Source organism: Gallinula chloropus (assembly GCF_964237585.1).
Source record: "Gallinula chloropus genome assembly, chromosome: 18".
NCBI classification, from domain to species: Eukaryota; Metazoa; Chordata; class Aves; order Gruiformes; family Rallidae; genus Gallinula; species Gallinula chloropus.
Window position 1 is genome coordinate 10,368,452 of NC_140103.1, and position 20,222 is coordinate 10,388,673.

The 20,222-nt window shown below is 50.7% G+C and overlaps 1 protein-coding gene across 1 annotated transcript; it reads left to right on the plus strand.

Moving 5' to 3' along the window:
• Positions 1 to 2,222: 2,222 nt before the first annotated feature.
• LOC311198733 (ectonucleoside triphosphate diphosphohydrolase 2-like) lies at positions 2,223 to 13,048 on the plus strand (the record flags this gene model as incomplete). The annotated part of the gene is made up of 9 exons (XM_084272737.1): positions 2,223 to 2,336; positions 3,800 to 3,917; positions 6,064 to 6,214; positions 6,986 to 7,133; positions 8,293 to 8,517; positions 9,582 to 9,839; positions 10,701 to 10,793; positions 11,706 to 11,840; positions 12,818 to 13,048. 9 exons carry the CDS (start codon positions 2,223 to 2,225, stop codon positions 13,046 to 13,048), a joined length of 1,473 nt encoding a protein of 490 aa, XP_084128863.1.
• Between the last annotated feature and the right edge of the window lie 7,174 nt (positions 13,049 to 20,222).

The window sequence follows — 20,222 nt, forward strand, 5'->3', positions numbered from 1 at the left end:
TCCCCCCGCTACCGGCTGGGCGGGCCGCCCCGCTCTCGAGTCCCCCAGCTCAGCGCGGTCCTGCTCCTCCCCGCCCCGCGGAACCCGCTCCGCCGCACAAAGGTTCCGCTGCCACCGCCGCGGGGAGGAAAACCCCGACAGTGCACTGCTGAGAGCCGCAGCCAGGCGCCTGCAGAGCGCCCGCCCGCCCGCCAGAGCCACTATCGCGGCACCCCCTGCGATTCAGAGCCCCCCCCGCCGAGCCACGGGGGGCCGCCAACAGCCCCCCTGAGCCCAGACATGCAGCCGAGAGAGCAGCTGTGCTCCCCGCCATGGGCTCCCTCCTTTGCCCTCGCCTTCTCGGAGTCGCCAAGCTGCCCTGTGCGCTGCTCTGCTGGGAGCCGGGCAGCTCTGGCCTGACCACAGCAGGATCTGGCAGTTCCTCTGGGTGTCCTGGCGTGTTGGTGTATCGTGATATTGGTATAAACTCTCATCACCAGCCCACAGGTGTGAGCAGCCCCACTCCAGGCATCCCCATGGGACTGCAAGAGAGGAGGACGCCTGGGGCAGTTGCTTCTGGCACTGCAGCAAGCTGAAATGCCGCAGGAATCCTCATCAGGGCTGTGCAGGAAGCCTGCCTGTGCTCCTGGGCAGACCAGAGAGCAGGGGGAGGAAGAGGAGGACTGTCAGCAACCTGGCAATGTCATCAGTGTCTCCACTGCGAAGAGCATCGTCAGCACAAATGTAACAGAACAAAGAATCACAGAATGGTTTAAGTGGGAAAGGACTCAAAGCCCACCCAGTGCCTCCCCTGCCATGGGCCAGGCCACCCTCCACTAGCCCCAGGTGCCCAAAGCCCCATCCAACCTGGCCTTGAACACTTCCAGTGATGGGACATCAACAACTTCTCTGAGCACATGTTCCCTCATTCTAAAATTATTTGTTCCTTACATGCAATCTAAACCTACCCTCTTTCAGTTGAAAACCTTTGACCCTTGTCCTGTCACTACAGGACACCTGCAGATGAGCTCTAGTTGCTGACCAGCATAATCTGAACTGGAGCCTAAAGTCTGCAAGAAGGCAAGGGAAGTCTGGCACTTTGCTTAAGACGACTCTTAGACATAGACACACATCTCCAAATACCCCTACAAGACCAAGGTGTCATTCCTTTAGCTCTGCAGACAGAGGCCTGGCTGGTGAAGTCCTTAGGTGGGCACAAGGACCTTGCCAATAAATCATAGAATCATAGAATGGTTTCAGTCAGAAAAAAACCTTCAAGATCATCAAGTCCAACTGTCTATCCAGCCCTACTAGGTCCAACACTAGACCATGTCACCAAGTACACCACCTATTTTGGTGTGGTCCAGCCCACACAAACATCTCTTTAAAGGAGCTACACTTTTATTCCTAGGCCCAGTCACTGGGGAACAGATGGGGACAGCCTGAAAGCAGCACCTCTCCTGGGACTGGGACATTTTTCTTCAGAAATTCCTGGTTTCAGGGACGTGACTTTGTGGCACCTGGAAGAAGCAAGTGGGCACATGTTTTGTAAAGTCTGAGGGTTGGCTGTCCTTCGTGGGGATGCTGTGAGGAAAGGGAGTACAGGCACCTACGCTGACTCTGGCCTTCTGGGGGATAAAGACCCAAGCAGCCCCCATCTGTCCCACACAGCAAAAACCAAATCTACCAGAGTCTCCTGAGAATGGAAACCCAACTATGCAGAGGTTTTCCTGTCCCAGGTGCCCCCTGAGAGCGATGGAGGAGGCAGGAGCAGTCTGAAGGAACCTGATGGACACGTGCTTGCAGGGAAGCACCCCAGGTCCACCCTGGAGCCCTCAGACATAAAGCAAACCCAGCTACAAGGAGCTTCCCCGCTTCTAATTTTGGCAGCTAGCACTGCCAGGCGCAGAATACCAAACAGATGAGTTTTACCTGCTTTCTGCTTATTACACAGCTGACAACCCCACATTTCTGTTTACCTCAACCCCTGCTGCCTGGGGCAGTTTCGAGGTTGCACTGATGCCTCTGCAGAGCTAACGCTGTCACAGTGATGGAAGGGGGAACCGCCTGACGCATCGCAGCCTGGCCCACGCACTGCTTGTGGTCCCTGTGGCTTGGGGCTGAGCTGAAGTCAGAGCCCAGCCCCGCCTTTCTCCTCTTTTTAAAGGTTGTAGAGAGCAGCCACTGCCAGTTTGCTGCTCTGCTGCTTCCTCTTTTGACTCTGTGAAGGGAGAAAGCGCTTCATGTCTTGGCGTGAACTCCTTCCCCCCTGGCTGGTGATCGTGGCGGGACTGACTGGCATCGTGCTCCTTTGCGTCTCCACTAAGGATGTGCCCATCACCCTTCCCAGGACCAAGGTAAGGGCATCTCCCTGCCTGAGGGGTGGCCAAGCAGGGCTGTAAGCAGAGGACCTTCTCTTTGGCGTGGGGTTGCTGCCCAGTGGGTGCCCTGCTTGAGCTGGGGCAGAAACACAGTGGTCCCTCCTCCTCCCTTGTGCTCCTTGCAGCCCCTCATTTTGTGAAGGAGCAACCCCCCCCCCCATGTTTCTCTGCCGATACCATTCATTCCTTCCTCCTTTGTGCCAGCCGACATGTCCCTGCAAGAAACAGGAGCTGTCACTTGTGTGGGAGGATACCAGCAGGCTCAGGCAAGGAGGTCCATCCTCCTTCCGCATTTCTGCTCCAGTCCCACCAGCTTCTGGCCCCGGTGCTGCCTCTGGTGCAGCTGCAAGCTCCTGGGAGGCAGCAGGCAGGCAGCTTCCCTCAGAGGCTGCAGCCAGGCTCTGTCATGTCTAAAATCCTTCTGCTGGTGTTATCATCCACCTCTTGGGAGGTTTCTCCTCCCACTCAGACACAGCTACAACTATCTCTGTGCAGGATACAGCTGAGACCATGCACTACTAGATCTTGAGTTTCTTTCCTGTCTGGGTAGGAGATGTCCTAGTTTGGGGTTACATTATGGTAGTGGGGGGGATGTGTCAGGAGACAACCCCTAGGCTAGCACCTGGGCTATTTAGAGTCTGCTGCTCATTTCCTACCTTCACACAAGGTACAGCTCAGCAAGGCTTAGTCAGCAGCAAACAGATCAGACACTGGGCTGCAAAGAGAGTAAGAAAGCCCTTGGCCTCACTGCTATACAACAGAACCATCAGCAGGCAAGGTGCTGAGAAATCTCCAGTTCATTGCTGCTGTTTCTGCTGGAGTGTTATCTCCTCAGGGCTGCTGCACTGGTCTGTGCTGGTCCATCCCAGCGTGCTGCAGCACCCACGGGCCTCTGACATGTATCAGGGGAAACCCAGCCCATGTCACACATCTCTGCAGTGGGGCAAAGAGATGTGGGAGTCTCAGATTCCTCAGAAGCAGGAACAAGCCACAGCCCTCTGGTTCTTGCATGAAACCCTTATCTCTTCAGTAAACCAATCCAGCAGCACCTTGACTCTCAGAATCAGCCTGTACTGTGCCATCTCCCACTGCTTTAGGACCTGTTTTTCCTGAGCTCCAGGTGGCCCAGGTGTCAGCAGAAGGCCTCTCTGCCTGGTTTAAGGAACAGCTACAGAGCATGCCACTGGAGGTCAGATGTGTTTGTGGGTGTCTCTCCACTCCTGCTGCTCCTCCTGTATGTTCAGAAACGCACGGGGATCCCCGCAGATCCACATCACCTCCTGGCTTCAGCCTGTCTTTGAATGTAACCAGCTAACTGAAACACTGTGGTGCAGCCCCAGGGGTGACCCAGAACATCCATGTAATAATGCTGGGTAACCCTGCAACAGCAAAGCAGCACGCAGTGGGGTTTATCTAGACTGTTTTGGGGTGTTTTCCAGTATGGCATTGTTCTGGACGCCGACCCATCCCGCACCATCCTGTTCATCTACCAGTGGACCACCACCATGGCAAACAAGACCGGGGTGATCAGGGAATGCACTGCCTGTCCTGCCCAAGGTAAGGTGCCCAGTTCACACTTGGTGGTCTGTGGGACTGGCATGGGATGGATGGAAGCTCAGAGATCTGTGCATGGACCACTGCCACAGTTTCCCTGGCTCCTGTGTCACCTGGCTGTACTCTGAAATGGTGACAGTGAAACACAAGCTGCTCACTTGCAGCACAGGTCTTCCTGACAGGGGCAGGTTTAGCCATACACAGCTGGGCATCAGAGCACTTGGCAGTAGCAGGAGACAGGGTTTTTGGCCTGCTGCAGGCAGGGAAGCACGAGAGAGGATGGAGCTGATCCTGATGGATCAGTGGCTGAGCCAGCCAAGGTTTCCAAACTTCATACCTGGGAGAGATGCTGAACAGCAGTGGAGACAAATCTGGCTCCAGGGTGACTCCTTGTATCTTCTGCCTCCTCCTGACCATACTCTGGGCTGTAAGTGATACAGTTCCAGGACAACAGAGGTGCAAAGATTCCAAACCTCCTACGTGGGGTTTGACAGCACAATCATGAGTTCAACTTAAATTTAGGGGTCACATTTGGGAGACATTCAAACTGTTTGAATCGGTTTGACCCTGCCCAAGCCAGCTGAAAGGGTTTCATGCATTAGTGCTCAGGGTTTTCCCTCCTTATCTCCCAATCTCACTTTGATGTTGAAGCCTGATTATAGGAGGATGCTGGGAACCCTGAACTCTCAGTACCAGCGTGCCATAGGAGGCAAAACAAGAAAGGAAGAGAGTTTGTGCCCTTGCAGACAGTAAGCAACACAAACCACATATCAAAGATGTAATAAGGGCTTCCTGAAACCTTCTATGTGCCCTTTGACTGCTGCCACATTACTGTCTGGTTTAAAAACAACTGCAGCTCACAGGCTGATCACTTACTTGAACCTTCTACTGCAACAGCATGTCAGCAGCACAGAATCACAGACTGATGGGGATCAGCAGGGATCTCTGGAGATCCCCCAGTCCCACCCCTGCCAGAGCAGCATCCCCTCAAGCAGGCTGCACAGGGCAGCACCCAGTATCACAGGGTTGGAAAGTCTCCAGAGATGGAGACTCCCCAACCTCTCTGGGCAGCCTGGCCCAGGGCTCTCTGCCACCCTCCCAACAAAGAAGTTCCTCCTCAGGGTTAGGTCAAACTTCCTCTACTCCAGTCTGTGCCCATCACCCCTTGTCCTGTCCCTGGGCACCACTGAACACAGACTGACCCATCCTCCTGAGCCCACCCCTCAAGGATTTATCAGCACTGAGAAGATCCCCCTCAGTCTTCTCTTCTCCAGGCTGAACAGCCACGAGACCCTCAGCCTCTCAGTGTCAGAGAGATGTTCTGGTGCCCTCAGCATCTCCATAGCCCCTTTCAGTCCCCTCTCTCCAGTAGCTTCCTGTCCTTCCTGCCCTGGGGAGCCCAGAACTGGGCAGGAGAGGTCTAGACAGGTGTCTCTCCCAAATGGAGTCGTTATCCTTGGTAGCATGGTCACAGTCTTGGAGTGGCTGTTGGCAAGCTGCAGCTCAGCCCTATCTATCCAGGGCCCAGGAGAACAAAGCACATAGTAAGGAAGTCCTGTAGGCAGGACAATGAGTGGGCTGGAGGACAGGTAAAGCAGAGCTCTTCCTTGGCAACAGTGTAAAACCAGCATGTAAGACCCCACTGACTCTTGCTGGAGAAAAATGAGTCAGGGCTTCTGAACAACTTCTCTCTGCACAGCACCCGCTTCCCCCGGAACACAGACGTGTTGCTTGCAGGCGCCGGGCTCAGCAGCCACCTCCACCAGCACAAGAGGAAGTGGCTGGAGGAGGGGGGTGATGCATCAGCCTCAGCTCTGACTGCAAGGCTTTTGCTTTTATAGTGGTTAAAGCCAATTTCTCCCTCAGCCTCAGCTGCTGCAGCACTCTCATGGCTGATCTGTGGTTGCTTATGGGATGTTTCAGGAGCAGAGCTAGGGTTCTCTTTGCATGCTTTGGGATTTACATCCATGTGCTTTTTGTTACTTGTAACATATTTTAGCAGGATGGATAGCTGGTGTAATTCCTTCCTTCCACCTGTGACAAGTGCTGTGTTTAACCACACCCTAGGACAGCAACCTCCTGGCTAACAGCTCTCACACTCCTCCTGCATCCTTCCTTAGCAAATGTCATTCTTTCCTCTGGCCTTCAGGTTCAAGAGTCTCTAACGTCCCAGATTCTCCTCAGAAAGTGGAGAAGAGCTTGGAACCATGCTTGACATGGGCCCAGAAAGAGATCCCAGAAGAGCAGCACAGCCAAACCCCCCTGTACTTGGGAGTGACGACCAACCCAAGGCAGCCGAAGTGAGTGAATGTTGCAACCCCACACCCAGAGAGCAGCACACGCCATGCGGATCATTCTGTAAATGCACCTCACCCTGTCTGCTCTGCAGTGTGCTTCATCCCTAATCTGCTAGTCAGGTAAACCTTCTTCAGGCCCCCACGCACTCAAGGGGAGCACAGCAGGGTTGTGTCTCCATGCTGTCCCCACAAGCACCCATGAGGATGACAGCTTGCTACTGCTACCAGTCTATGTAAAGTCTTCCCTGCTAGGGCTTGGAGAAACATCTATCTGTCTGAAAGCTGAAGTGTTCTCAGTTTAATGTGACAAACCACACTGCCTTGCAGGGGTGGGGTTTTGTCACCAAGTTGGGAGCAGGGGTGGAAAGATCTACCCTATCACGCCGGAAAGATCTACCCTATCACGCAAACTTTTGTGGACCCTGTTGTCAGTCACCTTATTACCAGGACCTTTATCTCCTTTTAGACATTGGGGAAATGAAGATCTGGAGAGGGACAGGTCAGTGGGGCAGGACCACAGGGCTCCTCAGGGACAGAGGTTACTGAACTCCTAAATTCTTGAATAGCTGCACAACCCCTCAAGTCATCCCTCTGCTGATCCTGAAACTAGAACAATGCGAGGGGAGAGAGAAGCAGCAGCAGGAGTGGGACTGTCAGTCATGTCCCTGTGCTGCTTCCCAAAGTGGGAAGCATAGCAGAAGCCCTGCAACCATATCCCCACCACAGGCTGCTCCTGCCAGGGTCCTGTAACAAATGTTCCTCTTTCTTTTTTAGCCTCACCCGTTCCACCCTCTCTGATGGTCTCCTTGCAGCCCTGAAGTCATCCCCCTTTGACTTTCAGGGGGCACAAATCCTGCCCAGTCCAGACAAGGAAGCATTCAATTGGGTTGCTGTTAATTATGTCCTGGAGAACTTCTTCAAGGTAAAGGACAACCCTGCCTGGGGAGTACAGAGCTGAACAACTCTCATTAGCAAAAAGCTGCAGAGACACATGGAAGGATGGTTAAAGCCCTGAGCTTTAATTAATGCTTGAGCACAACTCCCACTGTCTTTCAGTGAAGGCAGGTCATGCCCAACACCAGCTGGCTGGTGAGATGGCTAAAGCTAGGCCGAAGCCTGGCCCTGCAGCACCATCCCTGAGTCGCCGCAGCTCCAGCCCAGCCCCGCTGTGGGACAGGCACTGCTGCCATGGCCGTGGGGGGCTGTGGGACTGCCACCAGAGTCCTGCTGTCCCACCTGGCATCCTGTGGCTGGTGGACAGAGAAGCAAACTCTGCTGCTGCCAGAGCAAAAGCACATCGAATTTCCTCTCACTGAGAAGCAAGCAGGAGTACAGCTGGGTGTCCCAGCATCAGGGCCTGCTCTGTATTCAGAAGGCAGTCGATACACAAAACCCAATACATTTAAGTTTCCTTGCTCTACCTACCCATGACTTCTCAAGGCAGAGAGTCTCAAGATCTCAGAGGGCAAGAGGAAGGTGGGTTAGACTGAGTTATTCCACATCAGGAAAGTGAAAGGCAGTTCTGAGGCCCAGCAGAAAGCATGCACTGGTTAGGGACTCACTTGCCTTGCTGGCAGCCACACAGCTTCCTTCAATCAGGGTCAGAGTGCTTGCACCCCATAATATTTCCTGCCTGTACTGCTAACTTCAGTGTCACCAAAATCAGTTTTTCAAGACTGCAGGAGATGAATCTGCACAGTTCTCCTGACATGAAGATTGCTTTAGCATCAAGGGAGAACTTTAAGAGATATCTGCCCACCTGGAAACCTCCTTCCCATTCCCCATGACCACCCCCCTCTCATTTCTCCCTGCTCCTACCTGCTGAGACCATCGCATTAAACAGCCATCCAGGGTGGTGTGCTCTGCTTGTGCAGGCTCTGGGGAGCTCTCTGCAGAGAAGGCAGTGCTGGTACAATGGCTCTTCTGTTCCCTCCAAAGCCACCAGTTCAGCATCCTCATGTCCTGTGGGGACAGTTGGGCTGTACTGCACCAGAAAGCTGCTTGCTCTCTCTGTGCAATACTGACCATGACCCAGGTGTAGAACTCTTACCAACTGCCCTCTCTGGTTCTTTTTGGTTCAGTACAACTGGCAAGGACAGTTGGTCCCCTCTGGGAAGGAATTGGCAGGAGTCCTGTCCATGAGAAGAACCTCAGCACAGTTCACTTACAAGGTGGGAGCGAACCAGGTACCAAAAGAGGGGGTGAGGCTGCAGCTGTACGGACAGACACACAACGTGCACACTTACCACTCCCCCTGCCACGGCACGGCCCAGCTCCGCAGCAGGCTGCTGTCTCTGCTCATCCACGTGAGTATCTGCCAGAAGGGCATCTGCAAGGTTCTGGGATAATATATCAACCCTGGGCACAGAGTGACTGCTGCCAAGGGCACAGCTGCTAATGGGCAACATGTCAATCAGTGTCCTTATTAGAAGGTACTTGCATGTATCTAAAAAAGCCCAGTGCATGTGTCAAATATCCTCTATGCCTAAATCAATGTCCTACAAGCAGACACCCAGGTACCCACTCCAGAGTTCCCTATCTGGAGGCTCTATTTGGCTTCTTACTCAGTTACACAGGAGCACAAAGCTGCTCTCCAGAAGTGCTAAGATCACCTTAGGGTGGAGCAAGGCAAAAACTTCCCTCGTTTCCTCTCAGCTCCATGCTAGAAGGGACCTTTCACTTGGGATATGTCTGTCCTTTGCTGACTTTAACCCCGGAGTGGTCATCAAAAGAACATTTCATTTTGAAAACATACAGGTGCTTTGGTTCTTCCAAACGTTACTTCAACCTGAGCAGGGAGGTGGCAGGACCCGATGCAAAGTCTCTGCCAAAACTGCATTTCTCAGAAATGATCTGCTCACTGCTCACCCACCTTCCTCCCTGTAAACACCACCAGCCCATGGTCAAGACCCCCTGAGGTCCCACACCGACACCCACTTCACCCCAGTTACACTGGGTGATTTTCTTAGAGAAAACATTGATTCTCAAGGGGTTGAGCTGTTTGGAAGGCAGAGCAGAAGAGCTTCTTCCTTGCAGCTAAATAAAGCACAGAATTAACTGCATTTTTTTTTGGGGGGTGGCTAAAGGAGAGCAGGTCGGGCTGGGACTCCTCAGCCTCACACAGCAGGTCCAGGTCCAGCTTGCCCTGAGCTCTGCAGGAGCTGGGAACCTGCTGCATCAGCCTGGGCACTGCAGTTGGCTACCTGAGATAAGGTCTGGCAAGCCTTTTGCAGCCTGATTGCTCATTCACAACACTCTGGTGCCCAAGGAAAATTGTTCCTTTAGCATGGAGCCTTTTGTCTTCCTCTGTGAAGCCCTGGGATGCCAGCTCCTCTCTTGCTACCCTTGTCCCTGTTTTGTGTCTCTCTAGGATCATAAAGGTGCTAAAACTGTGTCTAATCCCTGCTGGCCCCACAACTACTCCCAGGAAGTGCGGTGGCATTCCGTGCATGCTGAGCCTTGTGCTGTCAGTGATGCCACATGGGACATCCCCAAGCACGAGGAAGCCTTCACCGTGACTGGCTCCAGCAACGGCAGCGCTTGCATGAGCCTTGTGCAGAGCCTGCTCAACTCCTCCTCCTCCCACAGCTTCTTCAGTATTGTCCAGCCTCTCCGGATGAAGTTTCTGGTGGGTTTTCATTCACACTGGGAGAGGCAAATATTATGAGTAGGACTAGTTTGGTTATTAATACAGTGGGAAAAGCCATGTGGTGCCCGCTGCTAGCCAAGGGGGCCAGTACTCTGGCTAATGCTGCATACCCAGAGCTGAGACTGCACCCCTGCCCTCTCCCCCTCTTTTGCACACAGCTGTTCAAATATGGAGCCCAGGCTTCTCACCAATGACTGTGGTAGGGCTTTCTTCATCCACATCTCAGCATCCTCTGCTTGTATGGCAAACTTTGGGACTCCAGAGCCATAGAAGAGCTCAGGTGAGCTAGCAAGGTAGGGCAGTCAGGAGTTGTGTGCTGAGAATGTCTTCTCACACCAAGGATGTGATGAAGCTGCAGATCCTGTCACTCTAAGCAAACACATGGGCATGCTCTGCCATAAGCAGGCTGTATCTGAGGCCCTTGATCCAGTGTTCAGAGTCTCTGAGATGTTAAGCCAGAGCCATCTCAAGATCCTAGGAGAAGCTGAGTGCATTTCAGTGAAGGAATGCAAAGGGAAGAAATTCAGAAGTCTTCCCAGCTCCTGAGAACCTCCCAGGGACACTGAGCTGTGGAGCATAAGACCCTAACTAGTTGTGCAGACAGGGCCAGGAAGGCTGCTGTGGACAAGCTAGAAGCAGCCTTGTTTCCATCCCTGGACAGTAACAGATCTGTTGGCTTTCCCTGGGCCTATCACAGGCACCGTCACCACCACCACAAGCACACAGAGAGGGGGCAGCTCACCCCACCCCTGCTGCCACCTCCCTTCCTACAGACACCATACCTGGTGTGAGGCTGCAGAGCTTGCTGCAACCTGGTGATTACTTCTGCTGCTGTTGTAGGTGATTTCTGAGGCCATGGACTTCATGAGAGCAGCTGTACCCTCTTCTGACTTGGAGCAGGCAGTCAACAGGCTTTGTGAAATGTCCAAAGAGGTAAATGAAATAACTGTGTGCAGGGAGAGTGGGAGGCAAGGAAGGGTCTGCTGGAGAAGCCCACAAGACTCTGACAGAGAGCCAGAACTTACTGGCTCCCTCAGGGAAAGACTTGGGTTTGCTTGGTGGGTTTTTCCTCTCCTTTGAGGAAACAGGCTGCACTTATTTTCCTTCTTCTCAAATCCCAGCTGCTGCTGGTAACACCTGGACTAAATTAAATTCCCCAAGTACCTTTTATTGCAGATTAAGGGGTAAACAGGAAGGCTCTCTATTCAGTCCTGCACGTCACCTTGGTCTTCCTGTTACCCTCCTCTCCTTAAGTGTGAGGAACCCATCTGCTCCAGAGGCTGTCCCACTTCAGCTGGGCCCATAGAGAATTTGTAAGCTCTTTCTGTCAGCTGGTGAGGTCACCCTCATTTGCACCATCACTGACCAAGCACCCACAGCAACATTCCAGTTGGACAATTCCTACAGGGTTTGCTAATGGGGTAGCAAAGCCCATAAGCAGCTCCCTAAAGCTTTCTCTTCTGGACAGAAGATCTTGTTACAGGTCCTGTTGAGAGAGAGGCTGCAGCATTAGCACAACCTAATTAGAGAGCAGAGAATCATATCAAGCAGTTCATCTGCAAGGCAGCTGTAGGAGACCTGGCTGCCAGTTCTGCTGCTCTTGGAACTGCCTGGTCTCTAATAAGATGGGAACAAAGGCAGTAAGAGATGACCCTGGTTCCCAGACCGCAGCCCTGTGGGTGCAGGAAACACAATCTCAGCCTGCAAGGACACTAAACCCTCCTCCCATCCCACAGTCAGTCCCAGAGCAGGAAAGGAGAGGTTATAGCAGATCTGAAATTCAACTACTGAATATTTACTTCTTTTATTCCCCATGCCCCCATCTGCTTTTGGAAACGACACCAGCTCATCAAGACACCCCAAACAAGCCTGGATGCACTTGCTGATTACTGCGTGGAGTCTGCCTTCCTCTTTCATCTCAGTAGAAAGGGATACACGTTTGACTTTGGGGAGACTGTTTGGCCTGCGTTCCAGAAGAAGGTCAGTTACCCACAGCATGGTATTCATGGGATTCCCAGTTACAAAGGAGGGTGGGTTTCCAGAAAGCCAGCCTGTCCCCACTCCTACAAGCCCCATCCAACTAGGGTCTTCCAGCAAGAGGTTTTTGAAAAATAAACTCACCATTGTGAGAAGCAAGAAAGCCAGTGTCAGAGAGCTAGGGATTACAGGTGTCCCCACTGGGAAACCACAGCTGGAGCAATGCCATCTTTAAGAGTCTGTGCCCAATAGGGGAAGAAGTGGGGCTTGATCACTGCTCTGTGCTAAGAACAGACTGGTGGTGGTATTTCCTGAGCCAAAAGATGCTGCCCTACCTCTCTGCATTCACCTTGGCATTGCTGAGGGTTTGTAACTGGCTTATAAAGCCTTAAATTGCTTTAGGATCGGGAGCCCTTAAGAAAGGGGGACTTGGTTCAGGTTGTCCCCTTCACAAAGTAGAAGGAAGCTTGTCCCCAAACCTCTCCCTGACTTGCCAGCAAAGGCACTGTCCCAGTGAGCAGGGCCACAGGAGCAACAGTGGTACAGGCAGCTGCACAGGGATCAGTAGAGCAGGGCAAGGTGAGGAGATGGGTCCAGGGTCCACCCCAGGAGCCCAGCCAGGAAAGCCAGAGACAAGCTACCTACAAAACAGGCCTCAAGTTCAGTCAGGGCAGGGCCAAGAACTACCCATGACAGACACCTGAGGTCCATCTGGGAGAGCCAGTCAGCAATTGCAGAAGGAGTAGCACACACCTGCAATCCAGCCTAGGAGAGGGGGCTGCCCAGGCCAGAGCTTAAATGGAGCTCCTAGAGCAGTGGGTGGAAGCCCCAGGTGAGGCTGGTCAGGACCAGAAGAGCTTCTCTCATCAAGCCCAATCCTCAGTAAAGTATATATGCTTTGGGCCTGTGCACAGAACATGGCTGGGGGATGTTAGACTGACTCTGTCTCTTCTGACCTCTCCTCCTTGTTTCTTCCATAGATGGGTGGTACATCATCTGTCTGGACTCTTGGGTACCTGCTGAATCTGACCAACACCATCCCCCAGGGCAGCCAGAGCTTCCTCAAGGGGATTGAACCGGGGGTCTGGTCTCTGCTACTAATCCTCTTTGTTGTGCTGCTCACTGGCTCTTTCATGCGCATCTCGTACCGGGTGATGGTCAAGGAGAACAGCTTCAGTAACAGGAACAGCAGTGTTTTTGATGACGACTGATAGTTATCCTGGGGCAGTTAACAGGGCATGTACAGAAATCCCCTGGGTGTAAGTCACTGGAGGATGTGACTGATTTTGCTGCAGGACTCCCAGAGCCCCAGTGCCTCATTTCAACTTGCCAGCGCTTGTATTACTGTACTTTGAGACTCAGCAGGAGTGATTCTGGGTGGACAGCGAGCTATTTGTTCTCCAAATGAGAGAGCAGTCTGCATGGATCTTGCTCGGGCTGCAGCTGAGATTACTGGTGTCAGCCTAATGAAACGATGCCTCTGAGCAGGCAGGTCCTGAGCTATTGTAAAGTTAATATGGCATAATCCTGTCTGATCAGGAGAGGTGGTGTCTGAAAAGGGTGCTCTGTCCTCTTCTGTGCCCACAAGAGAGACAATACCTGTGGTACTGCCGCTAGTGAAGACTGGAACATCATTAAAATACAGTGGGAGTAGAACAGCCAACTTGCTTCCATGTTCTAGGGAAAAAGCAGGTATTTCCTGCCTGCTACTACTGACCTGTCTGTTCTTCCCTCTCAGTGATGTGCTGTCCAGCAGATGCTCCTGCTGACCAAGAGCAATGCTTTTTTCAAAGTCTTGGTCTCTACAAAATGCAGAGAATATCAAAGGAGAACGAGCTGCACAGCTGAGCTCCTGCTCTCAGCTGAGTCGTGGCAACACAGGGTTAAAATTGCCAATTTAAACTCTTTAATCAGGATTTAACACATTTCATGTCACATCTGCTGAAATCGGGTGCATGCTGGGCTGATGTTCACCAGTTCATCCCTTTGCACTGAACTGCTTGCCTCCCTGACTCTGACAGTGAAGTATCTCAACCAGTATTATCCTTTAGACAAGAGCAGGCCCAGGATCCACAGCTTTCCTAATCCTCAGACCAACGACTTTCCTATTAGACTGTGACCAGAGTCACTTTATAATCCAGTGCTCAGGATTCCTCTGGGACTTTGCAGTCATTCCAGCTCCTGTGGTCCGGGCTGCTCATTTAAAAGATGAGGTGCTGTATAAACTCCCTGTATTACTGTGAAGAAAAGGGGTGGATTCAGACTAAGAGAGTATTTTGAGCATTGAGAGAGAGCTGCTCTGAATGCTTTAGAGCCTTAAACACACAGGCTGTGCAAGGGACGAGTGTCTCCAACTCATTTCAGACCACTTGAATCAGAAATGTAAATGCTCACAGATGCAGTGATGTGCCTTGCAGGAATTTTAAAGCAACCACAGCATCCAAATCCTTTCCAATCTGAGTATTGATCTCTCGTGCTCCCAACTTGTCTATAGGACACACCCCCTCCCCCACAATATCGGGGTATTCATACATTTTCAGGCCAATTAATGAAGGTTTGGAACCTGTCAGTCAAGTTTGGAGGGGTGTGGAAACAGATTTAAACAAGCTTCATATTCATTTCTTTGAGTTGTACGTTAGATATTTTTAATTATATCATGTTATTAAATATGTTTTAATAGACTGTCTGTGTTATTCTTGGCAAGAGATCAAAGGGGGGGGTTATGGTGAATACGAAGTGTTTCAGTGAGGAGGATGGGGGATGCTGATTTTGCCTGTTTACTCAAGAGCTCTGATGCTGTGTACTTTCAGGGTACACAATGAGAACCCCTGAAGGCACTTTCTTCCCAGTGGCAGCAGGCAGAAAATGACTTCAGATAACCTGGCTGCTGGTATTCAGTTGATGAGAGACATGTCTACATCTTTGATGTGATCTTAACTCAAACCATCTGAAGAAGGTAGGAGGGATTCAGCCAAGCCTGCAAAGAAAGAAACAAAAAGAAAGGAGGACAAAAAAAAGGTTACCAGGGAGTCAGTGATCTCAGGGTAATCCCACAGGCTTCATTCTTCCCACATCTGGAAAAGAAAGTGTTCAACAGAGCTCTCGCTCCAGGACCTGTGAGCACACAGGAGAAGTGTGGTATCTGCAGCCTGCCCAAGGATCTGACCGCTGTCAGAAATGGGAATACAGGGAGAACCCCGGGACTCTGGGTGTGCTCACCTGCTCAGTCATGACACCTTGATTTTGAATACTAGATCATGGGGTTCAAGAGAAAGGCTGGAACTTCCCCAAGCTCTTGTTTAGAAGCTTTGGGACTGTCATGAGCAGCTAGGCAAGCACAGTGTGTTCTGATCACTTTTGCCTCACACATGCCACTGAGCTGCACTGAGTGATGGCACGGACAGAGAGCCAAACCTCCCCCCATTAAATCCACAGCACTTGAGCCACCATTAACACCAAGCACTGCTCTGCCATACAGGGACAACCCACAACCACCTGGTTTAGGGCAGATCCTAAACTCTTGAGCTAAAAGCTGCTTTTCTTATCAAAGAGGCAGTGAGATGTTTCCACGGCTGAAGCTCTCCCTGCAGTGGTCTACACACCATAGCCAGCAGCTCCAGAGCTCCCTCCTTCCCCAACACTCCTTCCAAGGGCAGGCACTGCTGTCTTCTCCTGCAGGCAGGTCATGGGGGCAGGCAGGAGGGGGCATATCCACCATCTGACGACTCTGCTGCCCATCCCAAGCTGCAGCCCCCAGCAGTGAGGGTTACCAATTAACCTGGCTCGGAACGGGCACCATCAACCATGTGGATCATTCTCTTTCTACCTGGGGGGGAATAAAACCCACCATGAGCTCACTTGGCTACTTTAAAAGCTCTGAAGTGTCTTTTTAGTTATAAAAAAGGTGAAAAAACCAACAAAATTGGGAATTTATTAGAAGAATGGAACCTAGTAAATGTAACATCCTCCTTTCTCCCAGCTCTCTGTAGGAGCAGCCCTTTCCTGTCAGCACTATGTAACTTTGCAGAATTAATCCCCAGATTACCTGGACAGCAGAAATCTACTTAAAAGGAGATTCTACATGGAGTCAATTGCTTTGAAATGGAGACACTCGCAGCCTCTGGTTACAGGGTGATTGTGGAAATGATTAATAATGAGGATTTTCTACCTGCCCATAAATTCTTTATGTTTATGCATAGTTCCCTCACGTCTCACTCAGGCTGAACTGAGAGCTGTGGCAGATAATGTCTGCTCACACGAAGCTGCAGCCCTGCTGCTGTCAGCAGCTATCAGTAAGAAGGGAATAAAGAATATTTGATATAAAAATTGACACCAGAAATGGGTTTCTCTATTTCAGCTCTAGAAACACAATAGGTTACTTGACCTGCTGCTGGCTAGAGTAGCCTAAATTTAATTTCAGCATGTTTGTAGGGGTATAGGAGCTCCTGTCTTCCAGTTTATGCATTTCCAGTGCACCATGAATTTCCAATCCTGTCTGGGTTGTACCAATGAATCCCCACGAAAACTGAGAGAATTCACAGAATCACCAGGTTGGAAAAGACCTTTAAGAACATCGAGTCCAACCATTCCCATCCTAAACTAAACCATATCCCTGAGCACCTCATCTACCTGTCTGTTAAACACACCCAGGGTGGGTGACTCAGCCCCTCCCTGGGCAGCCTGTTCCAGGCCCTGACAACTCTTTCAGTAAAAAATATTTTCCTAACATCTGATCTGAGCCTGAATTAACAGCTCACTGCAGCAGTCCCGTTCTGCAGTACAAAGCTCACCACCAAAGAACCAGAGCTGCTGCTTCTGCCTGTTCTGATGCAGCCAGGCTCCCTGCAGTTTTGAGACAAGGCCCTAACCTCCCTCTCTGCCCCTGGCTGTAAACCCACGGCAGGGCCATGGATAAGTGCTGCTTTTTGAGATACTATGGGTTCTTTTTGGGACACTGGTGGATGAATTAGTTCACCAGGATTTCACAGGGCTCTCTAGCAGGTGCTGTCAGACCTCCTGGCTTATTTGGCAAGTCATGAGAAGGGCAGCTTTGAGAAACGTGTCATAATGGCTGATCCCCAGCTTCCCGCTAGTAATGCGGTGACTATACCTTCTCCTTGAGATGCTCTCCTGCCTGTGGCAGCATCCAGTTCAGTGGGTAAGGGAAGACCTCTGGGATAACAAGCACAGAAACAATGTACAGCACCAGGCACTGCAGTACTTGCACTCATTTTAGCTGTTTGGGGTGTTATAATAAGCAATAATGAAATAACTTGAGACCCACAAGCACTGGTGGAGCAAATCCAGCAGAACATGAGAAGAACACCTTTTTAGGAAGGCTGGATTTAGAGATTGATCAGTATGTGTTTATTTTGCTCATATACCATGCCTGTGATCATGTACCTGAGCATCTTCCAGAGAAGTAAGCAGCTGTATGATGTTTACATCCTACCTCATCCACCGTCACTCCTACTTCAAGAGCTAACTCAGAACACACTGAAGTAGATGGAAACACTATCAGAAGAACAAGCAAAAGAATACTGGGATCAGCAAAACCACTACTTTTGCCACAGCTCTCAACATCACAGTCCTTTCATAATGCCCTCAGCCTCAAGCAGGTCAAAGTGTTTTGATATTCTGCAGGTGCAAATGTCACCAGGCAGAAGAGGTGTCTTTGACCTGTTTTCCACCATGCCCTCAATGTGAGATACCCAGAGCCTTCTTGCAGTAGGGTGACTTTAGATCTCCCGTTCAAGTCAGATGAACACAGCATAAACTGTTGCTCCCTTGAGTGTGTAATGACGGGGATTAGTCACAAGAGGGAGGCTGGCAGAACAGCGCCTTGAGCCTTAGGAAACCTCCAGCACAGCTAGTAGCTGGTCCCAGCACAAATCAAATCAATTAGAGAACAGGCTCGTCTGGACAAGGAGACTCCAGATGTGGACACTGAGAAAGACACAGTGCAATACGGAAGGTCTCTAAGTGTGGGGTGGGAAAAGAGCTCTAAGCAGTGAGTTAAGAAGCCGTGGCATTAGCTGAAGGCAGTCCCTATGCTGGGAGACAGGCTCTAGCATGGAGTATGGATGAAGGCTCTTTTGGAAACAAGAGGGAGAAAAAATGATCCCTAATAGGAAAAGGACTGCACTGGGAATGAAGAGGAGGAGGTTTGAGAGGCAGAGAGGAATGATCAAATCAACTTTTCTGGGAAGGAAAGTTTATTTTTGTTCACAGCAGGGGGTGTCACCATATGTGCACCTCGTGAGCGCATTAGTCACCACTCCTTGGTGGAAACTCTCTGGAGAAACAGATCTCCTGAGGGAAGGAAGATGATACCTGTAGGGTTTGTCGCTGGACAGCAGTGGAGCTATGGGTCACAATGAGGGAAACTTTAAAGGAACTGTTAAGAGTTCACTGGTTTTAAACATGAGGCAGATGTAAACTGCCCATTAATGCTAAGCCTTGTGCCTAGTAAAGCTGGTTTTGCATTACCTTTTGCTTCATGGTAATCGATGTTTAAAACTCTTGAGTGTGAGGACTGAAGTGACAGGCTCTCTGTCTTCTTAAGAGGAGCTATGTGGAAATCATCAAACCACATGGAAGGAGCTCTTCTTCCACACAGCTTGTGGTTAAAGCGTGGGACTCATCATGACAGGAGTTTACATGGCTGAAAAAGGAGATTAGATAAATTCAAAATAACCCATTTGGGCTATTAAACAAAACCCTACTTACTTGTGGCCAGAGGATTGCCTGAACCACCTGCCACACCTGTGTATGTTTGCCTTGTTCTTCTGTGGCAACTGCTGCTGATCATTAGTGACAAGATACTGGCTTGGATGGACCTGTGGCTTGATTCCCTTCAGCTACCCCAATTTCTCTCAAGCAGGAACCCCAGAACTCCACATCTCACTCACCAGTCTCTGGTAGTAGCTCCTCCCCTTCAATAACTTCAGTTGCTCAGCAGCACTAATTTCCAGAAAACAAAGTATTGTTTATCCTTAAAAGCAACAATCAGCATGACTGGAATGACAAAAGGTCTGTGCACACCCATGTCACACTTCACTGTTACCATAAACCTGGGACTGACCCCACCACCAAAAGCTTTTCAGTTCTGGAGGCAGGCTTCCACCCAATTTAATTCTGCTGTGACCCTCTCTGGAACTTCATATTTCTACCTATACAAACAGAATTAGTTCTGTGAGCTTTGCTTGGGCTCCTGCCAGCCCCAACATCATCCCAGCCCCAGGAACCAGGCTCAGTTCAGAGCAGGGTGCTACTTCAGAGACAGACTGCTACCTTGCTGGTTAAGTATCAAGAGAAGAATGACAGCCATCACCTGCCTGCCTGCCAAGGGGACAGGTTGTCTCTCTACACCCCAGAGCACACAAGGAGTAACAGCAGAATGCAATACCCAGAAGTTAAAGGTGGCATCTCTCCACTCTGCTCCACTGTACTCACAGTAAGATCTATTCCCCTGCTGAAAGCAGCACAGAGAGCTAACAAGAACCCAGCCTATTACATTAGAAAGTCTTTAAATCTATATATAGTTCAACAAAACAGAAATGCAATTTCCAACTTGGTTTTAACTTCACTGCCATGTCTTGCTCTGGATTATCCCCAGGGGTAACACAGTCCCTAATGCTTTCTACTGTCCCTGTACAGCCATTCACTGACAGCAAACTTACAGGTGAGAAACTGAGAAGCACCGACAGGAGGTGACGCTTCCTTACTGTCACCTGCAGCAAGGGTTGAGGAGAGATTCAAAAAAAAAACAAATACCAGATGTCTTCAATGGAAACACGGCGTGGGAGCCACTTACTTCCCCACCTTGGCTGAGCTGTTCCCTTCTCTGCTATCCCAATTGCTTTCCAAGTGCTCCCCGCTCCCCCTGCGGCAGGGTCTCTGTGCAGGCTGTCTGTTTAAAAACACACTGGAGCATTTTGCTCAGGCAGGACCGTGGAATGTGCAGTTTTTCCTCCCAGAATCTGCTCAACTGGGAGAGTTTCACACAGACGCCTTGCCTTTGAAGAAATGCTTCATGTGAGACAAGGTTCTGGCAGAAACCTGCCTTGTTACTTGCCAGCTCACCTTCTGGTACACACTAATTAGGTTGCTGGGCTGCCATGGCATGAGAAGTCACAGGGCTAAGATGGTCGGCAGCTCCAGCAGCTCTCCATGGAGATTCCTGGCAGCTTGGCTGAGTTCCTCCTCGCAGAGAGCTGAGAAATACTGGCATTTTACTTTAATTTAAAAAATGCAAAAATATTTAGAGTAGAATTGTCATTTCCTGTAGATCTGCACGTAGCTAAGGACAGAAGTCCTGGCTGACTGGAATAGAATTAGCAAAAAAAAAACCAAACCCAACTTGGGTGAGTAATTTGAAATGCA